This window comes from Delphinus delphis, chromosome 17, assembly GCF_949987515.2.
Source record: "Delphinus delphis chromosome 17, mDelDel1.2, whole genome shotgun sequence".
Lineage (NCBI taxonomy): Eukaryota > Metazoa > Chordata > Mammalia > Artiodactyla > Delphinidae > Delphinus > Delphinus delphis.
In genome coordinates, this window is record NC_082699.1 from 44,289,951 (window position 1) to 44,305,912 (window position 15,962).

The following is a 15,962-nucleotide window of genomic DNA, read 5'->3' on the forward strand; positions in this document are numbered from 1 at the left end:
AACCTGACCCCTCACCCATGCCCATTCATCTTTTAAGAAACACAGCTTGATTCTTAATACTACTGCTGTATGAAGAAATAATGATCTCTGTTAGTGCACCTGAAAATACACCATCAGCCTAGAGAAGGAGCATTTAGCTCATACCACTTTAATGAAAATGTCAGGACCACCCTGAAGTATTTAAGTCCTGTAAATGCCAAGTAAAGAGAGGAGCTAAACAATTAAGGTAATGGATGACAGCAAGCAAAGAAAAAACTAAGCTGATTATCAAAAAAATCTTCAACACTGCCCCTCTTATGCCATAACATTTTTTCAAAGGAATTTGTGGTTAACACCCAAGGTTTTGGTAACCTAAAATTAGCTCAGACTTCATTGGAAAACATTGTCAGTACAATGCAAATTTCATAGAGAAAGAGCTACATGGTCTCTTCTTTCTCAATCTTTCTAGCACTCTCTGGAAAAGTAGGCAAAAAAAAGAGAGCATATTCTTGAACTTTGATAGTATTTGGGCGGTAGCACCTGTATGTGTTTTGTTCCTCAAAGTGCTCCCAGCATGGATCAGAGCCTCATGTATACTAGATGTTTATGATAAATATTTGTGGAAATATCTGCAACATTTTTAGGCAAGGGCAAATGTGCTTGTAACTGCTGGTCTAAGTGCTACCCAGTTTATGTTTCTTTCCTGTTTCTACAGTAATAAAAAATGGAGCAGGAGCAAAGGGGCCAAGTACATGGACATTACTGTAGAACCCTGAGGTAGGGCACAACCTGGAATGAACTTCATTTGGATCCACACTGTGCCTAAGATCACCTAATGGAAAATTTAAACGATTTGGGGCCAGAGAGGTTGAGAAGGACAGCAATAAAACATTGTTGAATGAAAACATTAATGAATTCTGCATTATTATTATATCACAACTTACAGCTTCCTAAAAACACCAAGAGATGGTATAGGCCTGATGACATTAATTGACTTAGGTTTTTAGTTTCCTTTCTCTCTTGTGAAGTTGTGCAAATGTAAGAGTAAATCCGATCAAGCCACAGTAAATTTAAGAAAACTGAAATCATATCAAGCATCTTTTCCGAACATAACTCTATGAGATTAGAAGTAAATTACAGGGAAAAAAACATAAAAAACACAAAAACATGGAGCCTAAACAATACGTTACTAAATAACCAAGAGATCACTGAAGAAATCAAAGAGGAAATCAAGAAATACCTAGAGACAAATGACAACAAAAACACGATGATCCAAAACCTACGGGATGCAGCAAAAGCAGATCTAAGAGGGAAGTTTATAGCAATACAATCCTACCTCAACAAACAAGAAAAATCTCGGGGCTTCCCTGGTGGCGCAGTGGTTGAGAGTCCGCCTGCCGATGCAGGGGACATGGGTTCGTGCCCTGGTTCAGGAAGATCACACATGCCGCGGAGCGGCTGGGCCCGTGAGCCGTGGCCGCTGAGCCCGCACGTCCGGAGCCTGTGCTCCGCAACGGGAGAGGCCACAACAGTGAGAGGCCTGCATACCGCAAAAAAAAAAAAAAGAAAAACCTCAAAGAAACAGTCTAACCTTCTGCCTAAAGGAACTAGAGAAAGAACAAACAAAACCCAAAGTCAGTAGAAGGAAAGAAATCATAAAGATCAGAGCAGAAATAAATGAAATAGAAACAAAGAAAACAACAGCAAAGATCAATAAAACTAAAAGCTGGTTCTTTGAGAAGATAAATAAAATTGATAAACCTTTAGCTAGACTCATCAAGAAAAAGGGAGAGAGGACTCAAATCAATAAAATTAGAAATGAAAAAGGAGAAGTTACAACAGACACTGCAGAAATACAAAGCATCCAAAGAGACAATTACAAGCAACTCTATGCCACTAAAATGGACAACCTGGGGCTTCCTTGGTAACGCAGTGCTTGAGAGTCCACCTGCCAATGCAGGGGACACAGGTTTGTGCCCCGGTCCGGGAAGACCCCACATGCCACGGAGCGGGTGGGCCCGTGAGCCATGGCCGCTGAGCCTGCACATCCGGAGCCTGTGCTCCGCAACGGGAGAGGCCACAACAGTGAGAGGCCCGTGTACCGCAAAAAAAAAAAAAAAAAAAAAAAAAAAAAGGACAAACTGGAAGAAATGGACAGATTCTTAGAAAAGTATAACCTTCCAAGACTGAACCAGGAAGAAATACAAAACATGAACAGACCAATCACAAGTAATGAAATTGAAACTGTGCTTAAAAATCTTCCAAGAAACAAAAGTCCAGGACCAGATGGATTCACAGGTGAATTCTATCAAACATTTAGAGAAGAGCTAACACCCATCCTTCTCAAACTCTTCCAAAAAATTGCAGAGGAAGGAACACTCCCAAACTCATTCTGTGAGGCCACCATAACCCTGATACCAAAACCAGACAAAGATAATACCAAGAAAGAAAATTACAGACCAATATCACGGATGAATACAGATGCAAAAATCCTCAACAAAATACTAGCAAACAGTGCTTCCCTGGTGGCGCAGTGGTTGAGAATCTGCCTGTCAATGCAGGGGAGACGGGTTTGAGCCCTGGTCTGGGAAGATCCTACATGCCGTGGAGCAACTGGGCCCGTGAGCCACAATTACTGAGCCTGCGCGTCTGGAGCCTGTGCTCCGCAACAAGAGAGGCCGTGATAGTGAGAGGCCCGCACAACGCGATGAAAAGTGGCCACCACTTGCCACAACTAGAGAAAGCCCTCACATAGAAACGAAGACCCAACACAGCCATTAATAAATAAATAAATAAATTTTAAAATTCACGACATATGTCAATATTAAAAAAAAATACTAGCAAACAGAATCCAACAACACATTAAAAGGATCATACACCATGATCAAGTGGGTTTTATCCCAGGGATTCAAGGATTCGTCAATATACACAAAGCAATCATATTAACAAACTGAAGAATAAAAACCATATGATCATCTCAATAGAAGCAGAAAAAGCTTCTGACAAAATTCAACACCCATTTATGATAAAAACTCTCCAGAAAGTGGGAATAGAGGGAACCTACCTCAACATAATAAAGGCCATATACAACAAACCCACAGCAAACACCATTCTCAATGGTGAAAAATTGAAAGCATTTCCTCTAAGATCAGGGACAAGACAAGGATTTGGAAGTCCTAGCTACAGCAATCCGAGAGGAAAAAGAAATAAAAGGAATACAAATTGGAAAAGAAGAAGTAAAACTGTCACTGTTTGCAGATGACATGATACGATACATAGAGAATCCTAAATATGCCACCAGAAAACTACTAGAGCTAATCGATGAATCTGGTAAAGTTGCAGGATACAAAATTAATGCACAGAAATCTCTTGCATTCCTATATACTAACAATGAAAGATCAGAAAGAGAAATTAAGGAAACAATCCCATTCACCATTGCAACAAAAAGAATAAAATACCTAGGAATAAGCCTAACTAAGGAGGTAGAAGACTCACAAGACTACAAGACACTGGAGAAAGAAATCAAAGATGACACAAACAGATGGAGAGATATACCATGTTCTTGGATTGGAAGAATCAATATTGTGAAAATGACTATACTACACAAAGCAATCTACAGAGTCAATGCAATTCATATAAAATTATCAATGGCATGCTTTATAGAACTAGAACAAAAAATCTTAAAATTTGTATGGAGATACAAATGAACCTGAAGAGCCAAAGCAATCTTGAGGGAGAAAAATGGAGCTGGAGATCTCAGACTCCCTGACTTCAGACTATACTACAAAGCTACAGTAATCAAGACAATATGGTACTGGCACAAAAACGGAAATATAAATCAATGGAACAGGATAGAAAGCCCAGAGATAAACTCACGCACCTATGGTCAACTAATCTATGACAAAGGAGGCAAGAATATACAAGGGAGAAAAGACAGTCTCTTCAATAAGTGGTCCTGGGAAAACTGGACAGCTACATATAAAAGAATGAAATAAGAACAATCCCTAACGCCATACACATAAATAAACTCAAAGTGGATTAAAGACCTAAATGTAAGACCGGACACTATAAAACTCTTAGAGGAAAACATAGGAAGAACACTCTTTGATATAAATCACAGCAAGATATTTTTTGACCCACCTCCCAGAGTAATGGAAATAAAACCAAAAATAAACAAATGGGACCTAACGAAACTTCAAAGCTTTTGCACAGCAAAGGAAACTCTAAACAAGACAAAAAGACAACCCTCAGAACGGGAGAAAATATTTCCAAACGAATCAACAGACAAAGGATTAATGCCCATTATATATAAACAGCTCATGCAGCTCAATATTAAAAAAACAAACAAAACAGTCAAAAAATGGGCAAAAGACCTAAATAGTCATCTCTCCAAAGAAGACATACAGATGACCATGAGGCACATGAAAAGCTGCTCAACATCACTAATTATTAGAGAAATGCAAATGAAAACTACAATGAGGTATCACCTCACACCAGTCAGAATGGGTATCATTAGAAAATCTACAAACAACAAATGCCGGAGAGGCTGTGGAGAAAAGGGACCCCTCTTGCACTGTTGGTGGGAATGTAAATTGATACTGCCACTATGGAGAACAGTATGGAGGTTCCTTAAAAAACTAAACATAGAATTACCATATGACCCAGCAATCCCACTACTGGACATATACCCAAAGAAAGTCATAACTCAAAAAGACACATGTACCACAATGTTCATTGCAGCACTATTTACAATAGCCAGGTCATGGAAGCAACCTAAATACCCATTGAAAGACGAATGGATAAAGAAGATGTGGTATATATATACAATGGAACATCACTAAGCCATAAAAAGGAATGAAATTGGGTCATTTGTAGAGACATGGATGGACACAGAGACTGCCATACAGAGTGAAGTAAATCTGAAAGAGAAAAACAAATATTGTATATTAACACATATATGTGGAATCTAGAAAAATGGTACAGATGAACCGGTTTGCAAGGCAGAAATAGAGACACAGATGTAGAGAACAAACGTATGGACACCAAGGGGGGAAAGCGGCATCGGGGGGGGGGGGTCGTTGGTGGTGGGATGAACTGGGAGATTGGGATTGACGTATATACATTAATATGTATAAAATAGATAAGTAATAAGAACCTGCTGTATATATAAAATAGAATAAAATAAAATTCCAAAAAAAATAGAGTAAACCCTTAGAGATCCTGGGTGAATAGGGGTAATCACTTAGACTGACTTATTTGCCATGGGACCCATCAACTGATTTCTTTGTAGGGATTAGAGGCACAACCGTTGCTCACTAGAGCATTAGGCCAGAATATTTATGAGCTGTCAAATTACTGGGTGGAGATGTCAGGAATGGGACTTCCAAATGTCAAGATTTCATCTAGCTAAGATTAAAGACCTAAATCTCAAATGTAAAAGATTTGAGATTTAGTCTAAAGTTGTTGAGAGGAGTAAAACAGGACAGTATAATATTTTTGTTTGAAGAGTTGTCACCCGAAAGACAGAGATTTATTTTGTATTGCTTCACAGAGCAGGAATAAGACTAAAGGATTAAAGCGTTCGGCTCAAAAAATGGGAAAAAAAAAAAGGAAATAGTTCTCTCCCTTCTACAGGTATTTGAAAAGATGTTGATTTAAAAAAATAAAAACGATAACCAACTTTTATCTGCCAGTAAAGGCAGAACTTATTTAATTTCCAGTTAAGATGCTATTATCTGGTTTTATTTTAAATGTGACTGAAGTACCTCCATAATTCTCTCTCTCTCCCACTACAGAGTGAGCTCTTTAAGCCAAGAACTTTGTCCTAATTATCTTTGCATTCACAGAACATTACTTGGCACATACCAGGCTCTTTGTGAATGTTAACTAAGAAGTGAGTAACAGAATATTATAAAATACAGCTTAAAAGTTTGTAATTATATGAAGCACATTTTGATTTAAGTGGTATTTTTAATCTCAGAATAAGTTATGGTATTGGTTAAATGAATAGCTGTTGGTTTAGGAGCTGCTGTTCTTCTATCTTATTTTCTTCAAATTCCTATCTTCGTTCTCCATTAACCAGGCAATTGATAGACCCGTAAGTATTGACTCTAATAATAATAATACCTACTTATTTCATAGAGTGCCCTACATTAAACTACAAAATATTTCCATCTACATTATCTTATACAGACCTTACAAAGTCCTCTGCGGTAGACGTGATGAACTTTTATATGTAGAGCAGAGAAGGCAAAGTACAGCACTGAAGTAGGTTTTGCACCTCAAGTTTGAGCTTAAGTTTGTTCCCAGCTATGAAACTTTGGCAAAGTTAACATTTCAGAGATCTAGATTCTTTTTTTTTTTTTTTTGCGGTACACGGGCCTCTCACTGTTGCGGCCTCTCCCGTTGCGGAGCACAGGCTCCGGACGCACAGGCTTAGAGGCCATGGCTCACGGGCCTAGCCGCTCCGCGGCATGTGGGATCTTCCCGGATTGGGGCACGAACCCGTGTCCCCTGCATCGGCAGGCGGACTCCCAACCACTGCGCCACCAGGGAAGCCTTAGGTTCTTTTTTATCTATAAAAAATAGGATAAAAATACCTCCCATTCTTACTATGGGTATTAAATTAGAAAATATATGACTGCTTCTTGCAGAGACTCCCTTTTTTGATATGTTGGCAGGCTAGATTACTTGAATCTTTTTCTCTATAAACTGCCTAGAAGCACTGGATAAAGGATAACTAATATCCTTTTAAATGCATAGCTGCGGTAGTAAGGAAAATTACCATGGGTCAAAATTAAGGAGTGTACTGAAAACCAGGGTGCTAAGCATGAGCTGATGATGAGACTACCATGGGGTGAATCAAGGATGTGGGTTATAAGAGCCACAGGGTACAGGAGATAGGGCCTTGGACCCTCACAAAGTGAAAATGTAACACTGAGACCCATATGTACACCATGGTCCTTGAAGGGGTACACACAAAGTGAAACATAGAGTGGGAAAAAATGTACATATATACAACTACCGAACCTAGGAAACAAAAAAGAAGCATGCTTGTCTTGGCTTATACTCTATGTAAAAGAAAAATATCTCCTGAGGATGCACTATCATGAGTTTACCATCATGTGGGTGTGGTTTTCAAGATTACACTTGGCAAATGAGGAAACCCCAAGACGACAAATTAGCATTAAAAATGTGCCTAGCAGAAGCACCCCAGATAAAAACTTTACTATAAGAGCTCATAATTCAACATTACAAAACACAGAAGGAAAGAATCCACCATGTCAGCAGAAATAATAAATAGCAGAATTAGTTCTCCCAAGAACTGCAAATCATGGAATTATTGGATATTGTAGCAGCCAGACTCTAGGGTGGCACCCATGAACAGTGTCTCCTAGTGTTCATTCCCTTTCATAACCCTCTCCCCCTAAGTGTGGGCATATGTATGGCTTGCTTCTAACCAACAGAATGCAGCAACAATGATGAGATTTATGTGATTACGTGTACATGATTATGTTACATAAGACGGTAATGCCAGTCTTACTAAGAAACTCCCTCCCTTGCTGGTTTTGGAGAAGCAAGCTGCCATGTTGTGAGCTACCATATGGAGAGGACCACATGGCACAGAGCCGAAGTGGCTGCTAGCTGACAGCTAACAAAAAATGAGTTCTTATTTTGGTGGTCTGCAAGGAACTGAATGCTGCTAACAACCATGTGAGCACTGAAGAAGACTGTTCCCCAGGTGAGCCCCAGATGAGAAACCAGCCCTGGTCAATATCCTGATTTACAGCCTTGTGGAGGACCCAGCAAAGCTGTGCCCAGACTCCTTATCCGTATAAACTGTGAGGTAATAAAGGTGTGTTGTTTAAGCCACAAAGTTGTGATAATACCCTTATGTAGGAATAGATACCTAACACAGCTACAGACTATAAAATATGTTTAAAATGCTTAAGACATAAAAGGAGAACTAAAAACATGAAGAAAAATAAGACAAAAAGATAAATCACCAGGAAGATTTAAAAAACACAAGTAGAATGTCTAATAATAATAAAAAGTAATTCCTTAAATGATTTAACTCAATGGATGGGTTAAACAGCAGATTGAAATCTGCTGAAGAAATAAAATATGAACTGGAAAACAGATCAAAGAAAATTGATCTTGTTCAGTTTTAAAACATATAACACAGATATTACAAGATGGAGAAACTTGAGAGATTAAGAGAGATATGGGATAGACTGAAAAGCACCAACATTGACCAGAGAATCCAGAAAAGAGAAGTAGAAAGACTGAAAGAAATAATGGCTGAGAATTTTCCAGAATTGATGAAAGACATGACTCCTCAGATTCTAGAAGCAACTTAGACCCAAGAAAGATAATTGTAGTAATAAACACATTGAGGTGACATACAGAACCCCAAAGTCAAAGGGAAGATTATAAAAGGAATGAGAAAAAACATCCTCCCTCAAGGGAGCAAAAGCAGACTCTTCAACAATAGCAATAGAAACCAGAAGACAGTAGAATAATATCTGCAAAGTGCTGAGAGAAAATTGTCCACCTAGAATTCTATATTCAGCTAAATGATCAATGAGAGAAGAAAATACACATTTTCAGACCAAAAAAATCTGATTTTTACCACTAGTAAATCCTAATGAAAAACCTATTAAAAGCTATTCTTCAGAAATCAAACCCAAAGGAAGGAATGTGATGCAAAAACCAATGGTAAGCAAGAAATTTGTGCGTGATATGTATAGCTGATTCACTTTGTTACAAAGCAGAAACTAACACACCATTGTAAAGCAGTTAAACTCCAATAAAGATGTTAAATAAATAACTAAATAAATCTATACATCATTGATGGTAATAAAAAAATAGTTGAGACTACTTACTGGGTATAAACAAAATTAATATATATATATTCTGAATCACACTGCTGTACACTTGAAACATTGTAAATAAACTATACTTCAGTTTAAAAATGTGTTACCCTGATGTTCAATTCAATAAGGCAAAAATCTCACATTGCTGCAAGAACATCTTTAGATTCAATAGCACTCTGTGGTAAAAGTGCCGTGGATTTACCTAGCAATCCTCTTATTCCTCACTTTCATTTCATTCTTATCTACCCTCTCTACTCATTAATTCCTACATTCTCCACATAATTTTGCTCCTAGGCTCTAATTTTTACTCTTTTTTTCTCTCTTCCTCCTTCCAACTGATTTTTTATTTTGAACATGTTTGTGTGTATGTATACATATGTGTAAACATGTATAATAATTATGCATGTATAATACATTTACTAATTTTTTTAAAATCCCAATGTATATGCTTTGGAGAGTGGTAAATTCTAAATGTGTAGTTTTTGTTGGGATACAGTTTGAAAGGTTTCTACAAAGATGGAAGAACTTACAAAAGACTGTGGTACCCAGATCCACTTCATTCTATTGTAATGGTCTCACTGAAGCAAGTATGTAATGTTAAAAAAACAGTAGGACTATTGGCAGAAATCTTGGTTCCAAATCTTGGCAGTGATAGATGGTCCACTGGCAAGTTGTTGCTAGGATCAAAGACTATATCTTTGCACTCTGGTGGTGCTTCTCTTCCTCCTTGCCAAGACCATTTCATTTGGTTCCTAACTGAACGATTCTATCTGGAAGCTGTGCAATGAAACCTTCAGGATGTGCCCAAGACTGTCGTTCAAACTCCTGGACCACAGTTAGTCATGCTAAATCACTATCATTGACCTCCCATCTAGTCTGCCCACAGATATTTCTGCAATACTTCTTGAGGTAATAAAACTTCAAGGTATGTAATGTGTCGATCAGCATACAGAAAAGCATGTAAGTCTTTTGTAATCAACCCCTGGTCTCTTACCACGCAGCTCATCAGATGTACAAAGACAATATAAAAATCAAGTTAGGGCCTCCCTGGTGGCACAGTGGTTGAGAGTCTGCCTGCCGACGCAGGGGACACAGGTTCATGCCCTGGTCCGGGAAGATCCCACATGCCGCAGAGCAGCTGGGCCCGTGAGCCATGGCTGCTGAGCCTGCGCGTCCGGAGCCTGTGCTCCGCAACGGGAGAGGCCACACAGTGAGAGGCCCACGTACCGCAAAAAAAAAAAAAAAAAATCAAGTTAATGGCAACTTTAACACAGTGCCAGCTGATTATATTCTGCCATTGGCTTGATCAATCCAAAGATCTGTATTGTACATGTACCCTTGAAGGAAGTTATACAGCATTTCTATTATAAAGAAACCAATGGTATTTCATGTTGTGAAACAAATCTATAGGACCATGGTATTAGAAGCAATTCTTATATCTGGGGGCAGAAATCTTGGATAATTAAAACCTAAACCAATTTAGACAATTGCTCCACTAACCAAAAAATAAAATAACCACAGATGCAAAAAGCAAGCAAGTCAAAAAGATTACATGATTTGCTCCTTTTATTTCCCCCAGTTAAACTAAAACCAATGTCTCCATCACTCCCTTCCCCCCATACTGTTTTGACTCTTCAAAAGAGAAGCTACGGAAGGATAAAAAGCTTATGGGCCTCGATAATCCCCAAACAGAATATCTCAGAGTAACAAAATTGTGAGTGTATCCTGTTTCACAATCATTTATAGCTGGTTGAATACCATTACAAAGAATTAACGTCTACCAAGCTCAAACAGAATTTCCCCTTTTACAAGTATATGGAAATATTGTGATTACAACAGCAACAAAAAAACCTACTTAACTGAGTGAGCTGCTGAAGATTTTTAGAGGAGTCAGCCTTGTAGTGGTGAAAACATAAAAAAAATGGTGGCACTTTAGCAGTCAGAGGCAATAGGTTAGGGAAAGGAGGATAAGTAGAGAATTACAGGTAAAGGATTAACAAGCAGAAGAGCCAATTGTGTGGTCTCAGAAAATGGTACTGGCAAATTAGAGATACAGTTTCATGATTTCATGGAGCCAGATCTGGGCTCTGTAGGAACCGAAGCCCTAATTCTCATGGTAAAAAGTACAAAGTTCTGTCAGCTGATTTATAAAACATAGTTATTAATGCCAAAGTCAGGGTGGTGGAGGTAACAGCAAACACCCAGGAGTACTCTCTGATGTCCTGAATAAGATTATAATACGATAATAAACAATATGACGAAGCTAATCTCCTCAGCATTGCTCAAGGAAAGGTCCCCTGGAATGGGGTTATTTCAGACTATAAGAACCACTTAAGTGGTCAACAGATATAGAAGTGATCAGCAGTTTTCTAGGCTTGAGGACCTCTCTCCATAAAAGATTAGGAGAGCCTAAGAATAAAAACTGAAAAGATAAGTTAGCTTGAGTCATAATTCTATTCCCTTTCTTTCTCCCCTCAAAAAATGGCTACTCTCTCTTTCTCTTTGCAGAGAATCCTCTGTTCTCCGTCCTCTATTTTGCTTTGGAGAGGTCTTAAGATGTTCTTTCCTCCAACTCTGAGTATCTGTCTTACATTAGCATGTAGCACAGAAGGCCAGGTGATGACACAGGGCCTATGCCACACAGAATCAGTCAACATTCTTTCCCCATCTTTAGACGGTCCAATAGCCTAAGTATCTCCAACAGCTGATTGCTGCAGGAAGCTCAGAGAACATCTTTGGTCAATGCCTCTGCTCCCAATCACTTCAATGATTCATTACAAGTCCTCTCTCAGGGTTCTCTTTTAAATTACTCACAACCAAACCAAAAAGGCATAAATTAGAAAAAAAGATAAGATGTCCTTTGTTGGAAGAGCAATTAATCGGCAGCAAAGAGAAAATAAGGCATACCAAATAAAATAGATAAAACTGAGAACCCACAAATCAGATTATAAAACAATATTCTGCTGACATTTAAATAAAGTAACTCAATGGCAACAATTTAGCTGCTGCCTTTCTGCCCACACTCCCAGATTTCTCTTGTTTGAGGCTGGACACAACTTTTCATTTCTGTGTACTTAGTGCTTCACATTGAACCAACATTATTTACTACTTACTTGAGCTTGCTTGCATACTTTAAAAGGGTGAATTGTTTCTTGGTAGAAAAGCTGATGATAAGCTTGTAGGTCAAACCAAAAGTACACACTGTTCTTCCAAAACTGCAGATGGAAAAAGTACATAAATTACTACCACCCAATTATTAAAGCTCTACAAAGCTCTAATTTCAAATAAAAATAATTGTTTAGCTCCTTGGTGTTACTATAAATCAGGTTCAATTTAAGGTGGTTTTATCTTATATCACAAACTGGCAACATACAAATTATTTATTGGTATTGTCACTGGATCATTATATTTTTGTATATACGTTTCTCACATAATTGGTCATTAAAATAGTAAGTGTTCTAGTTAATAATTTAAAAGTAATCACATTATCTCTGGCATGAAACCAAAATCTGAAGGTATTCTGATATATGTGGGCAAATGTATATTATACCAGAAGCAAACACAACTCTAATAATTGAGCTAGTGAAATACTTTTCATTTGAGCAAAATAAAGACTGTTTGTGACAACTAAAAAACAAGCAAACAAAAAACCTAGAAAAAGTTTGTTACTATTCATTGCAACTGTCATTGTTAGACTTATTAAAAATAAAACGTAAAGGATTGATAGAAATCAGCACTGAAGTTAATATACATTACACTGAAACAAAGTTATATGAAAGTAATCTATTATTAATAATGCAAGTCAATTCTTGTCTATCTGTATTTTACTTTTCTTTGTAATTTTAGTAGGAAAATGAACCAAAGAGAATTATAATTAAGATATTTAAAATTTTACTAAATATTTAACATGAGATTTCTTACCAGAGGAGATGGGAATTTTAACATCAAATATAACTATCTGAGCATTAAATTATTTCAATCTCTCATTTTAAATGAAGTAAAAGTATAAAATTAGATTTAAAATAATTATCTTCTACCTTGTTCCCTGAGTTCTCACAGAATTTAGTAAAGAAGAATCCAGCTCTATTTTCTACATACAAAGATTGCAACAAATTTTCCATGTGAAATCCTCCCAAGGCACCATCTGCCATGGTTTTAATCTAGATAACAAAACAGAAGTACATTATCCACCCAGAAACATTGTTATTTTTTTATGGCATTGTACAACAACAGGGTTTCATAAATTCTACCAAGCTGTCATTTCCCCACTGGACTATTTTATTTTATTTTTGTACCATATATGTAATTAATGCAGTATGTTTGCATCTGCCTGTCCCACAAGATTCGTTTATGGAGCCAACTATAGCAGCAGAGTTCATTCTATTATAAACTAATCTGATTTCAAACTTAATATTAAACTGACTTCCCAACCTCAACTATTTTCACATTTCAGGCACCGTGACACCATTTTAGGAGTCTTCCAAATCTCTGTTGGTGGCCTCTTTCCTACGTATTTACTGTTATTTTAGCCTTGAACCGCTGCTATAATAGCTACAAGAGAGTTATAAAAAGAAATATCTTCAAGGCCTCTCAGTGATGCTCATTAACTGTCCTTACGGGGTCCCTCTTTGGACAGTCTCACTCCATACAGGTCACGGCCTTCAGAGTGTAAATGGCAGTATAAGTTCTCATAAAACTTTGCTATTTATGGGCTTCTCTGCCAACAGTGCTGGCAAGCCTAACACCGTTCTTGAAACACAGAAAGCTGGCTATTTCTCCAAGCACAAGAGTAACTCTAGAATAAGGAAGGGCGTCCATATTCACATGAGCTCTTTGCTATCTGTTGTGTGGAACTCAGACTACTTCTTTGTAATCTTAAGATAACTGTGGAATGGACGATTTAGGGTTTAAGTCAGGTTCTTGCTCTCTCTGTTATAGTGTCTCTCTGCCTCTCCCTTTATCCCCCTACTAAACAAATTCTGAGGTGAAAATTTAATGTTTTTATGATGTTTAACCATTAGCATTCCAAAGCTAAAAAATCATTATTTGGGTAGGAAATAATACTAAATAGAGGAAAAGGAGAACTGTTTTCTTAGAATAAAATAAATAGTCCAAAATTATATGCAAATGTTCAGTCCATACTAGGACTACGAAAGTTTCTACCTAAAGTATAATTGCTAAAGAATGTGAAATTTTCATTTAGAACTGGTGTATTAAATCCATATTATCAAAGTAACCACACACTGGAAATACTCTGCTTTATAAAAGTTCTAAACATACTTCCAAAACATAACATAGAATATTACTTTTTATAAAATGTTAAAAATGTAATAAAAATCCTAGAGGGCTTTATTTTGTGTCTGAGGTGTGATCATACCAAAACGAGAATGTAGCTGTTTTTGAAAACAGTAATCAACAGAGTACACAGCAACATGGTACTACAAAAGGAAATAGAAAGTTTCTGCATAAAAATCCTTTTGTAAGGAAAAAATAATTCTTTTGTTCAGTAAAGAAAAAAGTCATTATGGTAAATCACTAAAAATTCTCTAAAATCAGGGGACACTGAATAGGTTAAATGAGGAATCAAATTACTCAGTTCTCAAAATACTTACCACAGGTTCTTCTGTATAAGTATATCTTCTACCCAGCTGGGGCTTCAGACATTCAGAAATGTCAGTAAAAGATGCTAAACAAATAATTTTGCTGCTTTCTGACATGTGCCTTGACCTAAATTATAGGGATGAGAACGAATTGATCAACAAATATTTTGAGCACCTTTGGTATACATTCACTGAATCTTAGGCATGCTCCTAAGCATTGTGAGAGAATTAGAAAAAAAAGTATCAGCATCAAGTCCAGCCCTCAAGAGGCAGTTGAGAAAATGAGGTACAGTCATACATAAAGACAACTCTCAATAAAATAACTGCTGGTTGAATGAATTCGTGAACATATCACAGATGCCAAATGTCTGGGACGGATAATAAAACTATGGGTGTGTAAGAATGAGAAGTCCCTTGGAGCTATATTAGTAATTAAAGAAATGAGCTTCTTCCTGAGTAATGGGTGGAAGATAAATTCTGTGTGTATGTATGTGGGGGGGCTGTGTTTAGAGGGGTTCTTCAGATGGTGAGAAGAGTGAACAATGTATGAAGGTAAGTAGGCAAAGTCTTGTTTAAAATGCAGCAAGTTAACTAATTTTCTTAGGGCAAGAGAACACTAACAGCTAAACTACATACCAAACATTGTGCCAAATATAATTCATATGATCATATTTAATCCTCACAACAGGTGGGATTCATAAGGGTTTATATGTGGTGGTTTGAGATGAGATGATGGAAGACTCTGGAGTTAGACTAATGACTTTCAACATTAGCTTTTTATATTTTCTCATCCAGCTCCCTCTCCCATAGCCCACTGCAATTCTTCCAAACCTCATTTTCCAGCTCCATAACCCATGCCTGTTCCAACTCATCAGCCTTCCTCCACGCCAATCCACCAGCAGATTACTCTGCAGGTTCTTCTCAGACAAAATGTAGGTACATCATGCTTCAGTTTCCCCTGTGCCATGTAGCAGACACTATTAATTGACTGGCTAACTCAACACCCATTTCTGACAACATGATTCTATCACCAGCATCACTAAAATACTGAAAAAGCTGAATATTCACTTATCAAGACTCCAGGTAGGGAGGGGTTGTCATGTAACAGTTATGACTGAGATATAAAACGATGTCTGCTGGGGAGCTTCTATGAAAGCCTGCTTTCCTGACTACAGGGAGAGAATTAATGGATATTGCCCCTCCTCCTTCTTTATGATTTGAAAGCCTGATGTCAGGAGCTGTAACACCACTGACTATAAAGGAATGGCCAAGAGCATTACAAAGACTTAGGCCTCAATACTCCTGATCTGGTGAACCAATACTGGCAGTTGCCTACACTCAGATTTCTTGCTCTGTGAAAAACATAATTCCATTTGTCTAGGCCATTGTTAGTCAACTTTTCTGTTATTTGCAGCTGAAAGCATTCAAATTTATCTATCAACAGATATATTTACCTACACCCACCCATACTTCCTTCCATCCTGTCTCAGGAAGAAGTGTCCTATTT

At 37.5% G+C, this 15,962-nt stretch overlaps 1 protein-coding gene across 1 annotated transcript in view; it reads right to left on the minus strand.

The window, feature by feature from the left end:
• Positions 1-15,962, minus strand: part of RGS22 (regulator of G protein signaling 22) — a 155,180-nt gene that overhangs the window by 64,439 nt on the left and 74,779 nt on the right. The window contains exons 11-13 of the mRNA XM_060035274.1: positions 14,468-14,582; positions 12,893-13,015; positions 11,969-12,070 (exon numbers count right to left, since the gene is read on the minus strand). Coding sequence (XP_059891257.1) covers positions 11,969-12,070; positions 12,893-13,015; positions 14,468-14,582 — 340 coding nt within the window. The remainder of the gene's footprint in view (positions 1-11,968; positions 12,071-12,892; positions 13,016-14,467; positions 14,583-15,962) is intronic.